Here is a 21,877-nt window from a genome sequence, read left to right as displayed (position 1 = left end):
TGGCCACACTTGGCCCTCCAGCTGTTTTGGGATTGCAATTCCCATCATCCCCGACCACTGGTCCTGTTAGCTAGGGATGATGGGAGTTGTAGTCCCAAACGGCTGGAGGGCGAAGTTTGGCCATACCTGCCTTAGATGGAGTTGGAGGACCCTGTTTCAGGCAAGTGGAGTGGCACCGAGTTTTGAAATATCCTAGTTTTGCGATACCCTGGAGCCGTTGTAGTTTAGATGTAGAACAGTTGTCCTAAAAGAGAATCGGTACAAAATATTTAACTGGCACCCGGAAGGAATTATCTCTTCTCAATTTCCCATTACCATTTTGAAGATCAACTAAGAATGAGTTGCTGCGTTCTTGACTGGTATTCAGGTTGAGTATGTGTCCCTACATTATATATACAAGAAAGGAGGAGCTAGATACATTTTCTCACACATCGTTTACCTTTTCCCAACTTTTGATACAGTGGTGTGAAGACTTTCCTCTTTCGGCTGACCTATTAATGGTTGAAATCAAATTTAGTACGTTTGTATGAGATTTTCACTCTGCATGGGATTGAGTAGGATTTTTTCCTTCCTATTTATATTTCAGCCCTACATGGGAACCCATAAAGCTTATTAGACTGTAAAACAAATGAGCATCTTATAAATTGGAAGCAGCGATGGGCGTCTTGTGGCACCCCTAGATGTTGGTGGATGTTCAACTCCCAACAGACCCAGTCAGCTTTGCCAGGGGTCAAAGATTATGGGAATTGTGGTTCCACCGCATCTAGAATGGCTACAGATTCCATCTCTGGTTAATACACATTTGTGTTTTGTTTTGTTTTATTTTTAGCGTGCATATGGCCTGAGAGAAAATCCAATGTCTTCACCTTTTAGAACAGCTTTCTCTCTTTGCCTTGAGGTGCTTCTCATTCACCAAAGACTACTTGTTAATCGCTCTGAGCTTGCTTTTGGTAGGCGAAATTCGTATATTGGCGCGACCCCGCTAATTGATTTATTGGTCCTCAATTAGCTACGCATGGCCGCCCACACACTTCCCTGCGAGACTCTGCTCCGTCTCCAGCAGCTCTTCAGTCACGCCTTAGCAGAGATACGCACAGCGGTGATGAAACTGTCACGTCCTTCACTTAGCTTCTAGACAAACACAGAGTCCAGGTTTGTCCATTTCAGCTCTTTATTCCGACATTCCCCCAGGGATTTCTCCTGGGCTCCTTTCAGCCATTACCGGCTACGTCTTTCTCCCTCAAAGACCAGAGGGGAACAGAACAGAAACTCCTCCCAGACTCCTCCCAGCTTCTACAGCTGACGTCTGAATGTTGAGGCATCATGGGAACTTCTTAACCAGTTAAGTTCCAACCTTAACACCCCCTCTTGCTGAAACCATTCTGACGAGACCCTTTTGAGTTCAACACCTTCCCCTTTTGCCTTGTGCCCCTTCCCGGCATCTTTCCCAGGCACCTGTTGAACCCCTTCAACATTCCCAGAATCACACTGTGCGACACTTTTTCACGCACCTGTGACCTGATACCCTACTGACCCATTAAGGCCAGCAGTTGTGTCTTCTCCGTCAGACTCTTCCCCCTCTGACTTGACACCCTGTTTGTGAGCTTTCTCCATTACCGGAGATGAAGCCTCACACCTGGACACTCCTTTAACAACCCTTGGAGATGCCCACACCTGCCCTGAACCCTGACCCTGGACTTGGTCCCCATCACCGGGTTTTGAACCCTGATTCTGGACCTCATCCCCGTCACCGGGCTCAGCCACAGCCTCCCTTCTCCCTTGAGAAGACTTTGCACCCGTCACCTGGTGACGTATTCCCTTTTCCTTGAAAAACTTCTCCAGAGCAGACCCAGTAAACTGTGACCCTCGGTCGCTCTTGAACCCTTGCACCTTGGTGGAGAACTTTAGTTCCACCTCCGCAACCCAATCCTTGATCAGTTGCGCTGCCTCCCCCTGTGATTTGAGAGAGAGACACCAGCCAACCTGGCTGTGGTCATCTGTCAGCGATGGCACATACCTGGCCCCACCCAGACTCTCATACCTCATGGGTCCTGACAGATCTGTGTGTGAACAAGCTCAAAAGCTTCCTTGGCTACCCTCCCAAAAACCCGGGAAAACCAAGCACCTTTGCACCTTTGCATGCCCTGCACCCTTGGGACCTCCCACATTTCCGGAGCTTGTACCCTTTTGTGCACCTGTGCAACTTTTGCACATCTTTGGGAACCTTAGCACACTGCACCTGTGCTTTTTTCAGTATTCCCACCACCCTCCAGAGGTGTCTCCAGAACAAAGAAAGTGTTCTTGCTCTTCGCCATGTTGATCCGTTGTCGCCCCCCTCTGAAAATGGAACAGGTGTCATTTTCAAAGCACATTTTTGAACCCCTGCGTCATTAGAGCAGATACAATAACCGACAACAATTCAGTCCCGGCACAACGTAGACCTCTGGCTCCTCTTGTCATGGAGAGAAAACACGTTAGCCACACCACAGACTGATTTTCTGTGCTCCGTCTGCGAACAAAACAATTGTTCCTGTTGAAAACAGCCCTGCAGTTCCGCAGCCTATCAGGTGCTGCCTGATAGCAGAAACCAAAACACCCAGCGTGTCACTGTGTCCTGGCTGGAGTTGTTCTCACAGTTGCCATAGAAGCAGCGATAAGAAAACAACCCTCCCCAGCGTCTGAGACACGTCCTTCCCTTGCGTTCCCACGCTGGCCTCCTCTCCCAGACTGACTCCCTGTGAGAACTCAGCTGGTTGACCTTGGGACCTTCCTGCCCAGCTGTCTCCGCTCTCCATGGGCAGCAGCGTCGCAAGCGTCCCGTTGCATTACACGTGTAGCAATGACGAACTCCAGTGGAAAATCACTGCTCTTGGGCTCCTCCCGCTGGCCTCCTTCTCCTTCTTCCGGAAAAGCACTCCTTGCCAGCTCCGCCCCCTCTGAACCTCCACTTCATTCCAGCAGGCTCTTAAACGTGCCTTTGGAATCCTTCGCCCCCCCCCCCCGACCTGCTCAGCAGCACTCCTTGTGGCTAAAGCATCAGGGACAGGGGCTCCAGCCGTCTCTAGGCTTTTGTATTCCTTCTCCAGGGCTCTGGCCTTTTGCTGAAGCTTCCCAGCAAATGCAGCACAATTCCAAGTGCCAATAGTCCCTTTGCCCCCCCTCTGGGGCCCACAGCCTTTCCCAGCTGTGCACCGGCTCTCACGAAGGTGGTCAGTGCCATCTTGCCTTGCCCAACTTCTTAAAGTGAGCCTGGAATGTCCTCCAAGACCTGGCAGCCTGCCATCCTCTTCCGTTCTCCCAAGGGGCCCCAAGCTGTACTTACAGACCAGTTTCAGCTCCTCTGGCTCTCCCTTCCGTGGAGAAACGTTTCCTCGGCACAGGCAAACACTTTGCGTCTTTCAGCCAGCTGCTTTTAAACTCCGCAGCTCTCCTTGCCTTTTAACACCAGGCAAAAAAAACTCCGCCAAACTCCTGCCGTATTTCTCTGCCTTCGACCGCAGACCTCAGACGCATTCCGGCAGCCTCTTGTGACAGTTTTACAAGCGGTAATTACCCATAACCTGTGGCGAAATTCGTATATTGGCGCGACCCCGCTAATTGATTTATTGGTCCTCAATTAGCTACGCATGGCCGCCCACACACTTCCCTGCGAGACTCTGCTCCGTCTCCAGCAGCTCTTCAGTCACGCCTTAGCAGAGATACGCACAGCGGTGATGAAACTGTCACGTCCTTCACTTAGCTTCTAGACAAACACAGAGTCCAGGTTTGTCCATTTCAGCTCTTTATTCCGACATTCCCCCAGGGATTTCTCCTGGGCTCCTTTCAGCCATTACCGGCTACGTCTTTCTCCCTCAAAGACCAGAGGGGAACAGAACAGAAACTCCTCCCAGACTCCTCCCAGCTTCTACAGCTGACGTCTGAATGTTGAGGCATCATGGGAACTTCTTAACCAGTTAAGTTCCAACCTTAACAGTCTTCACCTTTTAGAACAGCTTTCTCTCTTTGCCTTGAGGTGCTTCTCATTCACCAAAGACTACTTGTTAATCGCTCTGAGCTTGCTTTTGGTAGGAACGGAAGATCTAAATTAATAATACTAATGTGCGCTCCTGTTTTCAATACCCACAGTCGCAGAGCATTGGCCAGAAGCTGCCCACAATGTCTTATGAGTACAGCCATTTGCAGCCCATCTTGTATGCACTTGGCGTGGGCATGTCAACAAAAGATCCGGACCACCTGAAATTCCTGTTTGAAGGAAGCGAAGAGTTTTGCTGTCTTCCAAGCTTTGGAGTTATACCAGCTCAGGCCTCTATGCTCGATGGTGGATTGTCTAGCGTTCCAGGACTTAATATTGATTTTACTAAGGTGAGTGTGAGCCACAACAATTGAATTGATTTTATGTACCAGACTGTTAGCAAATGAAACAGCATGCATAGCAGATGCAGATTTAGCAACGGAGGGGGAAATTTTGGATACGCGAAAATCTAATGCATTAATCACCAGTAGTAAACATGGAGTCAATATAGCTTGGCTTTGAAATGAAGCAGTCTGCTTTGCCCTCATTTGCTGTTGCCCCAGAATCTGGGGTGTCAAACTCAAATTTATCAGGGGCCGCATCAGCAGTTTGGTCACCCTCAAAGGGCCGGTTGTATCTGTAGGACTTTACATGAATGCATGTAAAGTGGAGGTTTCCTGTGTAGAACGGCCGGCGCTGCTAGAGGGCAGACGTTCTCTGGCTTGTAGGCTGCCGCGCATGCGCTGAAGAGGTGGCTTTCTTGTGTCAAAAAAAAAAGAAGTGAGAATAAAAGGTGAAGGCTGGCGGCCGGCGGCGGCTACACGGGCCACATGACGAGGTCTGGCGGGCCGGATTCGGCCCGTGGCCTTGTGTTTGACACCCGTGCCCCAAATGATACATTCCGTTAAAACTTTGGACAGTGATGAAAACTAGAGCCTAGCAAGCCCAACCGATTGCAACTGATTCCAAATGCGAGTGGTAAAGAAATACTCCTCAATATTTCAACATTACAATGTCAGTCATGATACAAAGGAGGAACAAAGAAACTGAAAATAATGTGCTATGCATTTCACTTGCATCAGGGTAGGGAACCTATCATCTTTCCAGATTTTTCTGGGCTACATTTCCCCTCACCCCTCACAATTGGCCAGTCTGAATGGGGCTGAAAGGGTGTGTGACTCTAGCAGTATCTGGAGGGAGTGGGTGGTGTTGTGGTCTAAACCACCAAGCCTCTTGGGCTTGCCGATCAGAAGGTCGGCGGTTCGAATCCCCACGACGGGCTGAGCTCCCGTTGCTCTGTCCTAGCTCCTGCCAACCTAGCAGTTTGAAAGCATGCCAGTGCAAGTAGATAAATAGGTACTGTTGTGGCGGGAAGGTAAATGGCGTTTCCCTGCACTCTGGCACTCGTCATGGTCTTCTGTTGCACCAAAGCTGTCCGTGGACAAACGCTGGCTCCCTCGGCCTGAAAGCGAGATGAGCACCGCAACCCCATAGTCAAGTTTGACTGGACTTAACCATCCAGGGCTCCTTTATCTGGAAGGCCACAAATTCTTCGCCGTTAACTTGCATCATGTTTCTCCTATGACCTATGAGAGGCCCGGGGAAAGCATCCAGAGACTTCAAACCTTCTTCTTTAATAGTTAAAGGGCAAAGATAATGTTAATAATGAGGTGAGATTCCCCCCCCCCCACCATGAAGAATACCTAAGGTGTTCTTCAATTACTCTTTAAACAGAATAAGGTGAGGGATGGCGGCTATGTATCTGATAGTTTATCCACCTCAGACTGAAAACTTACAAGGCCATAAAACATATAACTATTATTCCTCTTAATGGGCAAAGTGCAAACCCTTTTGAGGAAAAGCAACCTAAGTGTTTGTGCTTTGTTTCACATCATGTTTCCAGACCAAATAATAGACTGTCTTTACCTGAGGGTCTAATATAATATATAATATAATATAATATAATATAATATAATATAATATAATATAATATAATAATATATAGATATAAAATAATGATACATTGCATTGTCATGTGTTAACGCAGTAAAAAAATAAATAAGTAAACATACTTAATCTCTTTATATCGTTTTAAAAACTGCAGCAGTATAGACTGCAGTTTTCTGACAGCAGTGCAAATGATGCAAATTTCTGTCTTATTATAGGTGCTACATGGTGAGCAATATTTGGAGCTGTATAAACCTCTGCCAACATCGGGTAAGACTTCAGCAACCCTAATTAATTTGTGTGTGTTTTTATGCGTGTGTGTGTGTGTATATATATATATATATATATATATATATATATGTATGTGTGTGTGTGTGTGTGTGTCTATCTATCTATCATCTATCTATGATAAAATCACATATATGGTGCAGCACTCTGTTGGTGTTTTTACCAAGAGTAATTAGTATTATTCTTCATGATCTCTAGTCTAGAGTTTCACGTGGAGTTTCTCTACCTGCAAAAAACAGCCTTCAGCCCATTCTTTATCCAGGGAACTGATTCTCATATCCTCTCCCTTCAAGGGGAGGTTTTTATTGTATTATGCATGTGTCAGGGGCCAAGGCTCTGTTCTCACCTTCCAGCTCAATTCTCACTATTTAATATGTTTTACAATATACTTGATCCAAAATTCAAATCATGCCATGCTATTCTTGGGTGTGTGGGGATTTTATATTGCAAACTTTAGCTTTTGATTTTCTTGGGAGGCCTGTAAGCATTTCTGTATTACTTCTGTGTCATTTCCTTTCCTCCCCCCCTTTTTTTTTTCGATTTTAGGAAAACTAACTTCGGAGGCCACTATTGCTGACATCCTAGATAAAGGCTCAGGAGCGCTTATTCTCTTGGATGGTAACTCTCCTACTATGTGTTAAGAGCAAATGGGCAGAGAACTCCTACTATGTGTTAAGAGCAAATGGGCAGAGAAATGGGTCTTTAAAATGGAAGGAACCTTCCTAGTGGTGCCTTGAAGCCATCTTGGAGGAAGGCTTTGTAACAGCTACTGGATTCTTGTCTTGCCCTGAGGGCAATTTCAATATTATCTGGGTTTGCCACACATCTAAAGACATAACATATGTGAACTGGCCTTGATATTTTGCCAGCCTAGTTTTAAACCCCCAAAAGTGGTTAGTGTGTTCGTTTTTGTATGTTCTGGAATGCATTATAGGTTTAGGATATAAGAGTTCTGGGTTTCCCCCCAGTGAAGACTTCGTGGGACCTACCCCTCCCCACAGCCAATCCCATATTTATTGTATTTACTCTGTATTCACAAAGCTTGTCTCTTATTTCAAATATTCTTATGCCACTCTTTAGTAGAGATTTCTAATGCAGCTTGTCATGTAAAATAGCAGAATTCCAGAAAATAGAGGAGCGTGGGTGAAGATAATCTCAAGACAAGTGCAACAAGGCATATAACCAGCTTATATTCAATGACAAAAGCCCAGGCAAATGAAATTGTCTGTGTATGGGCCCAAACTTAACTTCAGAAGGTAGGGGGACATGGAGGAAGACCCCTTAGAAAATGACCGCAAGGTTCAGGTGCCCTCATGCAGTTAATAAACTTGGGTCAGGGCAGTGAAAAGGAGGGGCATTTCAGTAGTTTTTAGTCAGAAGCAGGGCTTTTTTCCAGCCAGAACACAGTTCTGACACCTCAGGTGGGCGCCATTGCCATTTTAAGCGAATGAGGGAGGTGTCCATGGTGAGTTCTGTCACCTGTTTTTCTAGAAAAATAGCACTGGGCAGAAGGAATAGAGTAAAAGAACTATGTAGCTCTTCTCACCCAGTTCCCTGAAAATTTAAGTCAAAGTTCTCCATTGATTTCTTAGTTTCTCTCAACACTACATTAGTTTTTACGTTAGCATGTTGTAAAACAGAGCCACAGCTAATACCCTGCAGTTATGCCATTATGGGTTGTATTTTAAGAAAGGAGGGTATGTTGTTTACAGTTAAACTAAAATGCTTCTTTTTTGTCCTGATCTTGTCTAGTCAACACATACTCTGGAAAGGACCTTTTGTGCTATAACCAGTTCTCCGTCTTTGTTGTCGGAGCTGGCGGTTTTGGCGGGAAACGCTCGTCTGAGAAAACCAAGGTAATAGGAGCTTTAAGTTGCGCAGCATGAGTAATCTGTGAACGAATTCAAAATGTATTTTGAACCAGGGATAGACAGCCTAAACCCAGAGCATTCCAAATTGTGTGTTGCGACACATTAGTGTGTTGGCTGCAGTGCGTAGGTGTGTCACACAAATGCTCCCTACGCTCCTCCCGGGGCTGGAAAGGGATTAGTTTAACTTCCGGTTTGCTAGTAAAACTGAATTACTGTGTTGCGAAATGTTGCATGTCTAAAAAGTTTGTCACCAATATGAAAAGGTTTGCCTAAGGCCTGGAATCTGAATCCAGATCTCTCTTGCCTGGCCCTCAGAACTCTGCCTAGGCCAACATCCCTCAGGAGGGATGATCAAGAGCGTGTGGGATTTTGCGTAGAAACCACTGGTCCCAACTCTATAGGGCTGAGGTGTCTGGCCCCCTCCATATCTGTGGGGAGGGGGTCAGGCGCTCATAATGTTGAGGGGGTGGAGGAGACCAAGTGCGGCACAGCTTCAGTGGTCAGCTTCTTCTGAGCGAGAGAGAGATAGGCCACTGGCCATTGAAGCCGTGCCTTGCTGAGCTCCTCATGATGATGTGACGTCACGCGTGCATGATATCACACACCTGGAACGCATGATGTGCATGTGATATCACCCTCACCCCTGTCGGACACATGATGCCATATGCGTGACATCACTTCGGCTCCCCTCCCCCACTGATTTTCTTCCAGCTCAAGTCATGCCGTCTCAATAGCCATCTCCTCCTCTTTTCCTAAAAGCCTCTGAGGCGAGGGTGACCTTTGCATGCCTGGAGAACAGGCAGCCCTCATGATTAAGTCCTCATGATTAATTTTTTTAAAAAAACTATTGATACTTATTCAGAGAGATACAAAAATACATGCCCCTTACAAAATATATTTTTATAATTTGCTGACATGAAACAACTACTTAGTCTAAAAACAGAAGAAGAACAAAGACAGAAAGGAGAAAAGACAAGGAAAGGGGAAACCTAGAGAAAGAGAAAGAGAGGAAAGAAAGATTAGAGAAGGATAAAGAAGAATAAAAGGAATTCCAGCTCTCTGTGCTCCAGCTAAATATAGCATTCACTCCTTAAGATCCAAACATCTTCTATAAACCAGTATTTTTTCAGTCTTCAAATCTAGCTATGACAAGTTCGTTTTTTCTTTCACGCAAAAAGTCCATAAGAAATTTCCAATCCTTAGTAAATGTCAGTAATTAGACTTCTCCTCCGTCTCAGCCAGGTCCAATAGTTTCATCAGCCATTCTTCTATAGTGGGCGAGTCTGTATCTTTCCACCTTTGTGCATGTAGCAAAAGACAAGAGAAGTTCTCAAGCATCTTTGAGAGTGACCATTTCCACGAAGGAACATACAATTGGCCTAGCAGCCATTGAAAACTGCATTCCCTATGCTGTTTGGCATTAAAACGTACTCCGTTTGAACATCTGTGCTTGCAGTACTAGTCTCAGCGGTTTTGGCTGGTGGTGCCTGGCTCCTTTAGAAAGACGAGTCTCAAAACTGAGTAACATACAAAACAACCAGACATAAAATGTCACTAAGAGCAGGGGCAGAGTGCTTATTTATCTTTACTTCCAGGTCACGGTGAACCCACCCAACAGACCACCAGATGCTACTGCCGTGGATCTCACTACAGGAGATCAGGTAAATAGCTTACTTCCTGCCAAATATATATATATATAAATATTCCTGTGAAGTTGGAGGTGTGGTATGGAGTCTTGTATTTAACAAGTCACCTGGTCGCCATAGGTCATAGGGATTTCAGGCAGGCAGGCGAGCAGGCTGATGGAAGAATGGCGAATCGCTTTGCTGCTACTCCTTTAGTTCACTTGGTTTCCGTGCTAGCTTTTCCCTTCCAAACATGCATATTATGAAACAACTGCACAGTCTACTTTCTTTCCTTTTTCGTATTCTTTGCAGAGTACAGTGGTGCCCCGCAAGACGAATGCCTCGCAAGACGAAAAACTCACTAGACGAAAGGGTTTTCCATTTTTTGAGTCGTTCCGCAAGACGAATTTCCCTATGGGCTTGCTTCGCAAGACGAAACGTCTTGCGAGTTCTTGCGAGTTTGTTTCCTTTTTCTTAAAGCCGCTAAGCCGTTACTAGCCGCTAAGCCGTTACTAGCCGCTAAGCCGCTAATAGCCATGCTTCGCAAGACAAAAAATCCGCAAGACGAAGAGACTCGCGGAACAGATTAATTTCGTCTTGCAAGGCACCACTGTAACTGAGTTACTGTGTTCACTTCCATAAATCTTTGAGTAAAAAGGAAGTGTTGACAGAAGATCAAAACCAAGTCCAAAAGCATTTAAATTGTTAACAGTTTGTGGAGAGATGAATCAATTAATTTCAGCTCTGCAGGGGGACTTTCGACGTGACTATGGATTTTAAAGGATCATCTCATTACTCTTTCCTGCCAATTATCAGATTGATGTTTTAAATCAATGAACAACGAATTGTTCTGCCAAGGGAACAACCGCACTATTGAAATATGTGTTCTGTGACCCATGCCCCGACTGATACCTTTTTCCTTGTTAGTCCTTTCCCAAAATGTGTATTAAGAAACATTTTTCGTAGAGACCAATGGAGAAAACCCTCAAGTGGTGATTTACAGGTTGGTTTGTTTGTTTGTTTTTTTTTAAAAAATATAGTGACTAAACTATCACTATCTGGCACCCTGAATACAGAAGGAAATACTGTGTTGTTGTAGTACATGTCTTCTGCGATATTCTGTGTTTCTCCTAGGGAATAGGTTTGAGTTTAATAGAGCTTTAATTAACTTCAGTAAGTGACTTTTTTCGCAACTTGCAGTATTTGTGCTGGTTGTAACAAATAGTGACAAATTGGGATTTTCATGAATATCATTTCAATCTTAACTTGTTACCTTTGTTCCTTTTCATTCCTGATTTTAATACTTCAGGACTTTGTTCTGCTTATTACTGCAATCAGACCTATGAAGCCTTAACTGGCAAAATCTCTCTCTCTCTCTTTATGTTTAGAAATTAACTATGCTTCACGCACTGTAGTTATGCAACATCCTGTGAATGTATGGGAATATGCGTAGTCTCACTAAAGTGGTGGTTGAGTCTAGTTAAAAAAAAGAGGATTTTAAATATTGATCACAGCTTTTCCTTAATATTCACTCTAAACCACACCCAAGATTCTGTAAAGTGCAGAATTTACACCAGCATTGCTGGCTGCCTGGGACATGCTTTCACCTCTTTTGATTCTTTTGCTACCTCAAATGCCCTTTCGTGGGGTTTTGGAGTTACACAAGAGGACTGGCCTTAATTCACAACGCTGCTTCTTGTTAATCTAGCAGATAATCTTGTGTGGGGAATTAATCCCATATTGGGCAGAAGTAATTCTATCTCGGACACACTCAATAGAGTCCCTTGGCCTGCTGCTGATTGCCAGATGATGGAAAAACACAGCCTTGGGGGAACAGTTAGTCCCTCGTTCTTTTCTCCTTTGTTGAAGGGATAGCCATCCAGCAATTCAGTTCATCTTTACCCAGGCATAGGCAAACTCGGCCCTCCAGATGTTTTGGGACTACAACTCCCATCATCCCTAGCTAACAGGGCCAGTGGTCAGGGATGATGGGAATTGTAGTCCCAAAACATCTGGAGGGCCAAATTTGCCTATGCCTGATCTTTACAGATGCCTTGCTCTGCTTCAAGTCCCTTACTACTACTACTACTACTACTACTACTACTACTACTACTGCTACTACTACTAATATTTTGCCCATCTGGCCAGGTTTCTCCAGCCACTCTGGGCAACTTTGAGCACATATAAAAGCATAATAAAACATCCAACATTAAAAACTTTCCGATACAGGGAAGTTTTGGTAACAATTTTGAATGCGAACATTCCTGACAATGTCATATTTGTGTGTGTGAGCTTATTAGTAGTCTCACGTGCGCACACACACCACATTTTTGTTGTGTATAGCTGAAAATTCAGGAAGTCCCTTGCGCGTGAAGTTAGATAAATTTGCATGTTTTTAGGCAACACATGTCCTTTTCAGAATGCACTGGAAAGTCAGGTTTTTTTTATCCTTTCCCCCTTTCATGCTAAGCACTTCCAGATTTAGTATATGCAGCTATCTGATGTAGCATAGCGGCAAATTGCATAACCCTCAGCATATGTACTCGGAAGGAAGTTCCACCTTGCTTCAATGGGATTTAGTCCCTAGAAAGTGTGTTTGAGATTTCAGTCTAAGAGTGAGGTTTGAGCCACGAAGCCCCTGCCCCACATCCACCCCAATCAATGATTTTTACCTCAACAACAACTTTTTCAGGGCCCAGTAGGGATTGCAGAAAAAAATGTGTGTGAAGCTCTCTGTAGAAGTAGAATTCCTCCTCAGGAATGTAGAAATGAAACCGCGGACACAGTTTTATTACTTTACTCTCTCAGTCAATAAAAACTTGATATTGCAGGCTGCTTTGAGTCTATTTAATAGTCATTTTCTAATACGAGGGCCAGCCCTTAAAATACGTTATCAGGGTAGCTCACAATAAAGTATCGTATGTTGTGAAATAACTGATGCAATAAAATAAGCTAAAAACAGAAATTCACTAAAAGCAGCCTCTTGGATAGCAAATCAGTGTTTTGCTATCAGTGTTTTAAAGCTCAACAAAAGTTTTAAAAGCTGAAAGCCTGTTAAGAAAATAACAACCAATGCTTTCACTTGGCACCAGAAAGAAATTGGAGCCAGCGGGCAGGCAAGCCGCTGAAAAGGTCCTTTCTCCAGTATTTTAGGTACAGCCTTTAGGGATCAGAACCCTTTTCTGGGTTTCATTGCTAAGGATTCAGAGTACGGACAAATACCTGTCTGGGCACAGCTGGTGCTTCAGGTAACCTGGTCCTAAGCTGCAAAAGGCTTTAAATGCAAAAGCATTTTGAATTTATTTATTTTTTTCCAAAAAAAAAATTAATTAGTTTTCCAAGTTTATAACAAATACAACACAACACAAAAAAGCAAAACATATAAAAAGAAAAACAAACAAACATATAAAATTTCTTCCAATCAGAATCCAAATTAATTTCCATTATTAAGTGACTTCCTTGAATACTTCCTAACTGATTTTCATTAAGTCTCATTTTAGCAATTTTCCAATATTTATTTTCTAATATAATTAACTAGTTCAAATTACTAACTTCCTTTCTTTTCATCATAATCTCAATCCATAGTATTATACAATTCAACATACTTTAATCCTAAGGCAATTTAATACTTGCAAGTATTTCCACTTATTATATTATATTATATTATTTAGCAAGATATTCCTTAAAATTCTTCTAACCTTCTTGATATTTCTCCTCTTTCTGATCGCGGATTCTTCCAGTAAGGTCGGACATCTCCAAAGAGTCCAACATCTTTATCTGACAATCTTCCACTGTTGGTATTTCCTGTTATTTCCAATTTTTGGCTAATAAAATTCTCGCTGCAGTTGTGGCATACAAAAACAGTCTAACGTCTTTTTTGGGCAATTCCATTCCTATGATCCCAAGTAGAAAGGCTTCTGGTTTCTTAATAAATGTATATTTCAACATTTTTTTGAATTCATTATATATTTCCCCCCAGAAGTCTTTCACTTTTGGACACGTCCACCACATATGGTAAAAGGTGCCTTCTTTTTCTTTACATTTCCAACATAAATTATCACTCTTATGGTAGAACTTTGCTAATTTAACTGGGGTTAAGTACCATCTATACACCATTTTCATAATATTTTCCTTTAACACCATACATGCAGTAAACTTAAGCCCTTTCTTCCACAACCTTTCCCAATCTTCCATCATTATATTGTATCCAACATCTCTTGCCCAACCCATCATCACAGATTTCACTTGTTCATCCTTTGTATGCCACTCCAACAATAAATTATACATCCTAGACAAATTTTTGACGTTAGTATCTAACAACTGGGGACGCGGGTGGCGCTGTGGGTTAAAGCCTCAGCGCCTAGGACTTGCCGATCGAAAGGTCGGCGGTTTGAATCCCCGCAGCGGGGTGCGCTCCCGTCGTTCGGTCCCAGTGCCTGCCAACCTAGCAGTTCGAAAGCACCCCCGGGTGCAAGTAGATAAATAGGTACCGCTCTGGCGGGAAGGTAAACGGCGTTTCCGTGTGCGGCACTGGCTCGCCAGATGCAGCTTGTCACGCTGGCCACGTGACCCGAAAGTGTCTTTGGACAGCGCTGGCCCCCGGCCTCTTAAGTGAGATGGGCGCACAACCCCAGAGTCTGTCAAGACTGGCCCGTATGGGCAGGGGTACCTTTACCTTTACCTTTTATCTAACAACTCCGTTTCCAATTTGGTTTTTTCCTTTGCAAAACCATTTTTCTTATCCAACTTAAATAATTCATCAATCTGGTAATATTGAAGCCAATCCACTTTGTCTTTAACTTGATCAAAAAAGCATTTTGAATTTAGTCTGGAAAGCTCTGTTTTGGTTCTACAGCAGGAATAGCCAGCAGGGGCGCTTCTGTTGTAGATAACAAGTCCCTCCAGTCCCAGCCATTATGGTCTTTGGCCAGGGATGGTAGGAGCTGTAGTCTCCAACAATTGGAAGGTGCTGCTTTGATTCCCCCTGTTATTATTATTATTTGAATTTATATACCACCCTATACCCGGAGGGCTCAGGGCAGTTCACAAAACAAAATCAAAACATAAAACCACAAAACATATAATCAAAATAAAAACAACAACCCAGTAACAAACCCCCCCCCCAAAAAAAAACCCCCACCACATTTTAAAAGGGCATTGGATGTCAATCAAATCAACCAAAGACCTGGTTAAAAAGGAATGTTTTTGCCTGGCACCTAAAGGTGTGTAACGAAGGCGCCAGGCGAACTTCCCTGGGGAGAGCATTCCACAGACAGGGAGCCACTGCAGAGAAGGCCCTGTTCTCGTGTTGCCACCCTCCTCGAAGAGGTGGCACACAAAGAAGGGCCACAGAAGATGATCTCAGGGTCCGCATAGGTTCATATGGAAAGAGGTATTGCGATCCTGATAAAGGAGGAGATGTGTGATAGAAGTATACATAGTGTGTAGAAAATGATCAGAAAGAGGGTTTTCTCCCTCTCTCATAGTACTAGAATCCCGGGGCCATCTAATGAGGTAATAATAATAATAATTTTGATCAAGCATCGCTCTTTATGCTGTGAAGTAATTATTTTGATTTTGAAGAGTTTGGATTTGATATCCCGCTTTAGCTCTAGCCTAAGGAGTCTCAAAGCGGCTAACATTCTCCTTTCCCTTCCTCCCCCACAACAAACACTCTGAGGTGAGTGAGGCTGAGAGACTTCAAAGAAGTGTGACTGGCCCAAGGTCACCCAGCAGCTGCATGTGGAGGAGCAGGGAAGCGAACCTGGTTCACCAGATTACGAGTCCACCGCTCTTAACCACTACACCACACTGGCTCTCTTTTGAGTCCTGAAATCTTACTTTCTTTTGATATTCTTAAAATTCTTTGGTGTATTTGTTAACAAAACTATTTGTTTCTGAGAAACACTTTCCTAATATGTAGCAGTCCCCACCTTCCCACTTCCTTGCAATCCTTCATTTCGTCATCCATGATGCACAATAGCCATGATTAGAGTGGAACTTGAGACTGACAATCCCATTTAACAGCCATGTCTTTACACCTATTAGTATCGGCTTTTGTGACAGCACTAGAGTTACTAGCACCAATAGAACCCGAAAGAAAAAGGGGAAAAAATGCCTCTGGTTAGTACTTGGCAGTGTGTAAAAATGCACAATTAATCCAATTTAGAACATTGTAAACGGTATCGCGGCCAGAAATTTAAATGCATGCTTAACTTGAAGCAATGATTGTTAATCTCACCCTCGTTGATAATTTAACCCAAGTGTTGGATTACTTTGCTGCTTCTCTTTTGTATTGCTACTCCGAATCGAGAGATAAAGCTTATTTTGATGGCCTGGTTTCAAGTGCTTGCCTTGGCAGAATGTAGTGGGATAGAATGAACCACTTTGAATTTATCTGAATGGGAACAGCAGATGCAGCAATCACTCAGGCCTGGAATATACAGATCATAAATACAAAGGTTTTGCTCGCGTATGGAATCGTGCACAGTTGGTTTCTGGAATAAATCTTAGACCAAGAGGGTTCATTTCATCCCAGTGCAGTGGAACTTGCCGCCAGACTGCCGCTTCTTGCAGCCCAAGGTAAAGTGAGAAATCTTGGACAGGAACATCTTGCAGCTCACTCCAATTCCTGTGTTTGTGAAGGAGTTGATGCTGGCATGGGAAGTAGCTGCAAGCTGCGCTCCTCCTGTGTATTTTGGGCCTTCTCTCATTACCTTGCAACGCAGGTTAAGTGCAAAACAGCTTCCATGCCTACACTTGAAGGCTGAGTATGAGAACTGAGAGCTGTTCTGTGCACTGGGCAAAATGAATTGTTTGATGGAGGTGGCAGAGTTTTAAACTGTACCACTTTAGCCTGCCAGTTTGGGGACGGGTGGATTGCACTTTTCACTTCTCTTCCTGTATATTGTAAACGAGCATATCAGAAAGAAAATAAAGCTTTCACATAGCATTCTCCCTGGTGTGTTAATTTTACCACATGCTGAAGCCTTGTTACGCAGGAAAGCATTCACTCTGAACTGCTTCTTTATATTGTCAGGTATCTACCAAAGATGGGACGCGGGTGGCACTGTGGGTTAAACCACAGAGCCTAGGACTTGCCGATCAGAAGGTCGGCGGTTCGAATCCCCGTGACAGGGTGAGCTCCCGTTGCTCGGTCCCTGCTCTGCCAACCTAGCAGTTCGAAAGCACCTCAACATGCAAGTAGATAAATAGGTACTGCTCCGGCGGGAAGGTACACGGCATTTCTGTGCGCTGCTCTGGTTTGCCAGAAGCGGCTTTAGTCATGCTGGCCACATGACCCGGAAGCTGTATGCCGGCTCCCTTGGCCAATAAAGCGAGATGAGCACCGCAACCCCAGAGTCGGCCACGACTGGACCTAATGGTCAGGGGTCCCTTTACCTTTACCTTTATCTACCAAAGATGTATCATTTTAGGCTCTTATGCATCTCTTGCCTATCTGTTGTTGGTTACCATTGCCCTCTCCCTTCTATTTAAATGCTGACAGTGGTAAAGATTATAAACTCCTTGGAGCTAGCCTTTTCTTTCATTGTTAGTCCATTTATTTGCTTGCTTTTTTGCCACCCATCTGACCAGGTTGCCCTAGTCAATCCGGGCAGCTTTCAACAAACTAAAACATCAAATGCAGTAAAACACAAAACTTTAAAAACTTCCCTGCCTTCAGATATCTTCTAAAAGTCAGATAGTTGTTTATTCCCTTGACATCTGATGGGAGGGTGTTCCACAAGGTGGGTGCAACTACTGAGAAGGCCCTCTGCCAGGTTCCCTGTAACTTCACTTCTCACAGTGAGCGAACCGTCAGAAGGCCCTCGGAGCTGGACCTCAGTGTCTGGGCTGAACTATTGTGTCATATACACTGGTGGCACTATATTGGACCCCTTACAGATCAACAGCTTTCAGGAAAATGTCACAAAGATAAAATTAACATATCCACCCCCCTTCAAGTTCTAGTCCCAGATCAAATTGACACACAATCTCTCTTTTTTTTGCCAAAAGTTAAAGATGCAATTCTTTTAATTGGGTCCTCTGCTCCTAACTATCTGTGTTTTATTACCAAAGTATTGCATGCTTTTCCAGAGAAAAATTATTTTCAGTATGGAGATATATTGTATTGGAACACCTGCTATTGTGACAAACCCCACCCTACCCATTCATAAAACAGTATGTGATTGTATAACAAGATTGCTGTTTCCCTTAGTTTTGCCAGTGACCTTTATTGTTGACAGCAGGCAAGACTGAAAAATTGATGCCGACAGGTTGAATATTGCCTTTCCTCTTTTGATCTGGCAGAACTCCTAAATTGTTAGGAAATAAAACTTGACAATTTGTGTTATTAATTGGCGAGCAATCCAACCATATTATGACCAACTTCAGTCTAATGCTGCTAATCAATTGACTTTTGTTATGGTCTAAAGACGGATCGGTTTTTATATGCTAATTGAAATAATGCCATGGTTGGAGCAGTGCAGAAGTCAGAGCTTTTTGAATCTCTGCCTTTGCAAAGTCTTGTATTTTTTTAAAAGACTATTTACCGTATTTTTCGCCCCATAGGACGCACCGGCCCATAGGAGGCACCAAGTTTTTTTGGGGGGGGAAATAAAGAAAAAAAAATTATTCCCCCCCCCCCCGGCGCTTGTGGGGCCGGCAGCGGGGAGAAGCGCTCTTCTCCCCGCCGCCTGCCTTCAGACCAGGTCCGGGGACAGAGGGCAGACGCGCTGCGCTTCCCAGCTGTTCCCGGAGCTTACGGGGCTGGCGCTGGGGCTCTCCTGAAGCCTGGAGAGTGAGAGGGGTCGGTGCGCACCGACCCCTCTCGCTCTCCAGGCTTCAGCGAAAGCCTGCATTTGCCCCATAGGACGCACACACATTTCCCCTTCATTTTTGGAGGGGAAAAAGTGCGTCCTATAGGGCGAAAAATACGGTACTTGTTGAATTAAGACACAGTTCAGAAGATTTCATTCCCCATATGGCGTCATTGGCATAGCTATAATAGAAGAAGTAGTAACCAGTTGGGATATTGTTAAGTCTAGGAGATTTACTAAATGCCTGTTGCCCTGGTAGGAGTTCTGTCCATGTGAAACAGCTGTTCTGTGCCTGCATCCTCACACTGGCTCCATCTCAAGAGGCAAGTGTGGATTAGCAGTCCATCCACCCTCCAAATGCAGAAGTTGCTGTTTACATGCTTCTGTGGTGGGCAAACTAAATCTGGACTCATAAGCAGACAGGGTATGCAAATTGAAACCCACCACACTGTGCTCATAAGCCAGAGTCAGGTCACATCAGCACAGAACCTATGAGTCCTCCATCACTCTGTTCCTGTGAACCCATTTCAAATGCTGTTGTCTCTGTCACGGCGCATGTCATTAATTGTACATCAACATGTTCTCTATGAGGGTTCCTAGATTTGCTTCCTAGCACAGGTAGGAGCAACATAACAGACACAATCCCTTCTTTTCTGGTTGTTTATACCAGGGATGGTGAACCTGTGGCCTGCCTGAAGTTGTTGGGCAACTGCTCTGATAATCCCTGACAATTGTTCATGCTGGCTGGAGCTGCTGGGAAGTGGAGCTCAACAACTTCTAGAGCCATGGTTCCCAATGTGGGGCACATGCCCCACAGGCGGGCAATTTGATTTTTAAGGGGGGCAATTTGAGAATGAGTTATTAACAGTTAATGGCCTTTTAGGCTTCCTCCACGTGAATAGGACTTCACTTTTTGAATAATAAGAATTATATGTCACCGGCGGGGGGTGGGGGGAGCATCAGGATATTAGAGATGCTTAGGTGGAGCATGGCCCAAAAAAGGTTGGGAAACCACTGCTCTAGAGGCCCACATGTTCCCATCCTTGCTATTAATAAACAAATAGAGAGGGACAGGGTTACCTGTGGAATGCCCCCGAGTGATTGATCTTGAGCCATGTTCTAACAGCCTCACTGACTTGATCCTTTCGAGTCAGTATAACCTTGTAGTGTGGGTGTCTATGGATGTTAAAACTGTCTGTACAGTGGTACCTTGGGTTAAGAACTTACAGTGGTATCTCGGGTTACATACGCTTCAGGTTACATACGTGTCAGGTTACACACTCTGCTAACCCAGAAAGAGTACTTCAGGTTAAGAACTTTGCTTCAGGATAAGAACAGAAATTGGGCTCCAGAGGTGCGGCGGCAGCAGGAGGCCCCATTATCTAAAGTGGTGCTTCAGGTTAAGAACAGTTTCAGGTTAAGAACGGACCTCCGGAACCAATAAAGTACTTAACCTGAGGTACCACTGTAATTAGTTCTGGAGGTCCGTTCTTAACCTGAAACTGTTCTTAACCTGAGACACCACTTTAGCTAATGGGGGCTGCCGCCACCACGCAATTTCTGTTCTCATCCTGAAGCAAAGCTCTTAACCCAAGGTACTATTTCTGGGTTAGCAGAGTCTGTAACCTGAAGCGTCTGTAACCTGAGGTACCACTGTAGTTTAGACAGCTTGGGTGTTATCTGCCCATTCGACCCCAGAGTCACAACTTCCAAAAAGTAGGAGTGATTCTGAAAAAGTCAGAAATGATGTGCTCGTAGCTCTCTTTAAACTTTGCAGCAACGAAAAGCATTTGTACTACGGTAAAGAAACCCCATGCATAAACTTGAGTTTTGTTCAGTCACACGTGTAATCAGGTAGCGTATGGGAAAGCGTACAGTGTGCATACAGACTACGGGCTGCCCAAAGGATCAGTCTGAGGAGTGAAAAGCAATAAGAAGCGACGTGAATGAATCTCTGAATGCTGAAGATTCCTGTGAAAGTAACAAATACTGAAACTCTGCGGCTCTTGGCTATATTTAAAATATCTCCCTTGATTTTGAAGAAGTGTCTTTAAATATGACTTCGGTGCAGCCACAAAGCCGTGCACACACACACGCATATGAATTCTGTCCTATGTACAACAGCAAGCTCCCATTTTCTTGGGTGCTAATCCTTATGTAACCCAAAATGGGCACGATCCACACCTGCGAGAGATGGCAGCAAGTGTGCAGAGCCCTAATGTTTGCAGAACTAATAAAAACATTTTAAGACAAAAAAGGTGATCTGAGCATGCTCAGTAGACTGACTCTTTGAAGGGGAGCCTGCGGGAATGGGGAACGTAATGGCTGGCTGGAAACCCTGAGCAGCAACATTTTGTTGCAGACCTCACCTAAAAACAGAGCTCTGGATTCAGTTCTTTATTTAAGATGAACACAAATGGCCTGTCTTGTTTTATTGGATTACTAGTAGTTCGGAATCATTTGCTTCAAAATGAAGGTTGTGTTTCTCCCTCCACTGCCACTGCCCTTCTGCCTTTGCGCATCCAGGTGGGCATTTACTCAGGCACTGCAGTATGGAGAATGGTAATTCCACGCCCCCCCCCCCCCATCTTGTCTTCAGCCTGTCCTGTCTACTGGGTCGAGGAACGCAGCTGTCCTGAGCTCATTATGTTTTATTATGGTGTCTTATGACAGACATCTCCTATCTGTGTTTTGCTTGCTGCAATTCATTGCGAGGTTCTTTGGATATTAATTGTTTTGTTCTATGATGCTGGCCATAACATTTCTAGGCAGTATGGAAAGAATATCAATTGTTTGGTATATAAATAAAGAAATTGTGCTCCTGGAAATTAAAAAAAAAGTTGCAACTGTTTTCAGTTGTTTAATAATTCCTATAATTTATTATTTTTTTATCCATAGGCTGCTTTGTATCGCCTGAGTGGAGATTGGAATCCTTTACACATTGAACCTGGTTTTGCTGCCCTTGGAGGTAAGTTTGAAGGAACTCTCTTTTGCTTTATTTTATTGATAGGAGTCATAAATGCCTTTTCAGCTTTTTCAGCAATATACTTTCTTTTTTTAAAAAATGCATTTAAGGTTTGAGAATTGACAACTGCTATCCTGAAATAAAAAATTAACCAAATGTTGAATTTTCAGCTGGTAACTGGTATTTTTGAAGCATAGGTGGCTTTCCCATAATTTTGAGTTCTAAACCAATTATTTCATTCTACCACTTTCCAGGTGGCAAGATTGCAAGTTGTAGTTATCTTTTCCTGCCTTTCATTTAGCTTACCTCGGAACCTTGCTCCCGTGAGGAATATATAAACCAAAATTCAT

General features: G+C 44.0%; 1 protein-coding gene across 1 annotated transcript in view; it reads left to right on the top strand.

Annotated features, from left to right (window-relative positions):
• The window catches only part of HSD17B4 (hydroxysteroid 17-beta dehydrogenase 4), a 77,074-nt gene that overhangs the window by 31,800 nt on the left and 23,397 nt on the right, over positions 1 to 21,877 (top strand). Inside the window, exons 13-18 of the mRNA XM_028748601.2 lie at positions 4,126 to 4,362; positions 6,178 to 6,229; positions 6,794 to 6,865; positions 8,000 to 8,103; positions 9,714 to 9,779; positions 21,461 to 21,530. Of these exons, the coding sequence (XP_028604434.2) occupies positions 4,126 to 4,362; positions 6,178 to 6,229; positions 6,794 to 6,865; positions 8,000 to 8,103; positions 9,714 to 9,779; positions 21,461 to 21,530 (601 nt within the window). The remainder of the gene's footprint in view (positions 1 to 4,125; positions 4,363 to 6,177; positions 6,230 to 6,793; positions 6,866 to 7,999; positions 8,104 to 9,713; positions 9,780 to 21,460; positions 21,531 to 21,877) is intronic.

This window comes from Podarcis muralis, chromosome 11, assembly GCF_964188315.1.
Source record: "Podarcis muralis chromosome 11, rPodMur119.hap1.1, whole genome shotgun sequence".
Taxonomy (NCBI): domain Eukaryota; kingdom Metazoa; phylum Chordata; class Lepidosauria; order Squamata; family Lacertidae; genus Podarcis; species Podarcis muralis.
This window is presented reverse-complemented; position numbering and strand designations above follow the sequence as displayed.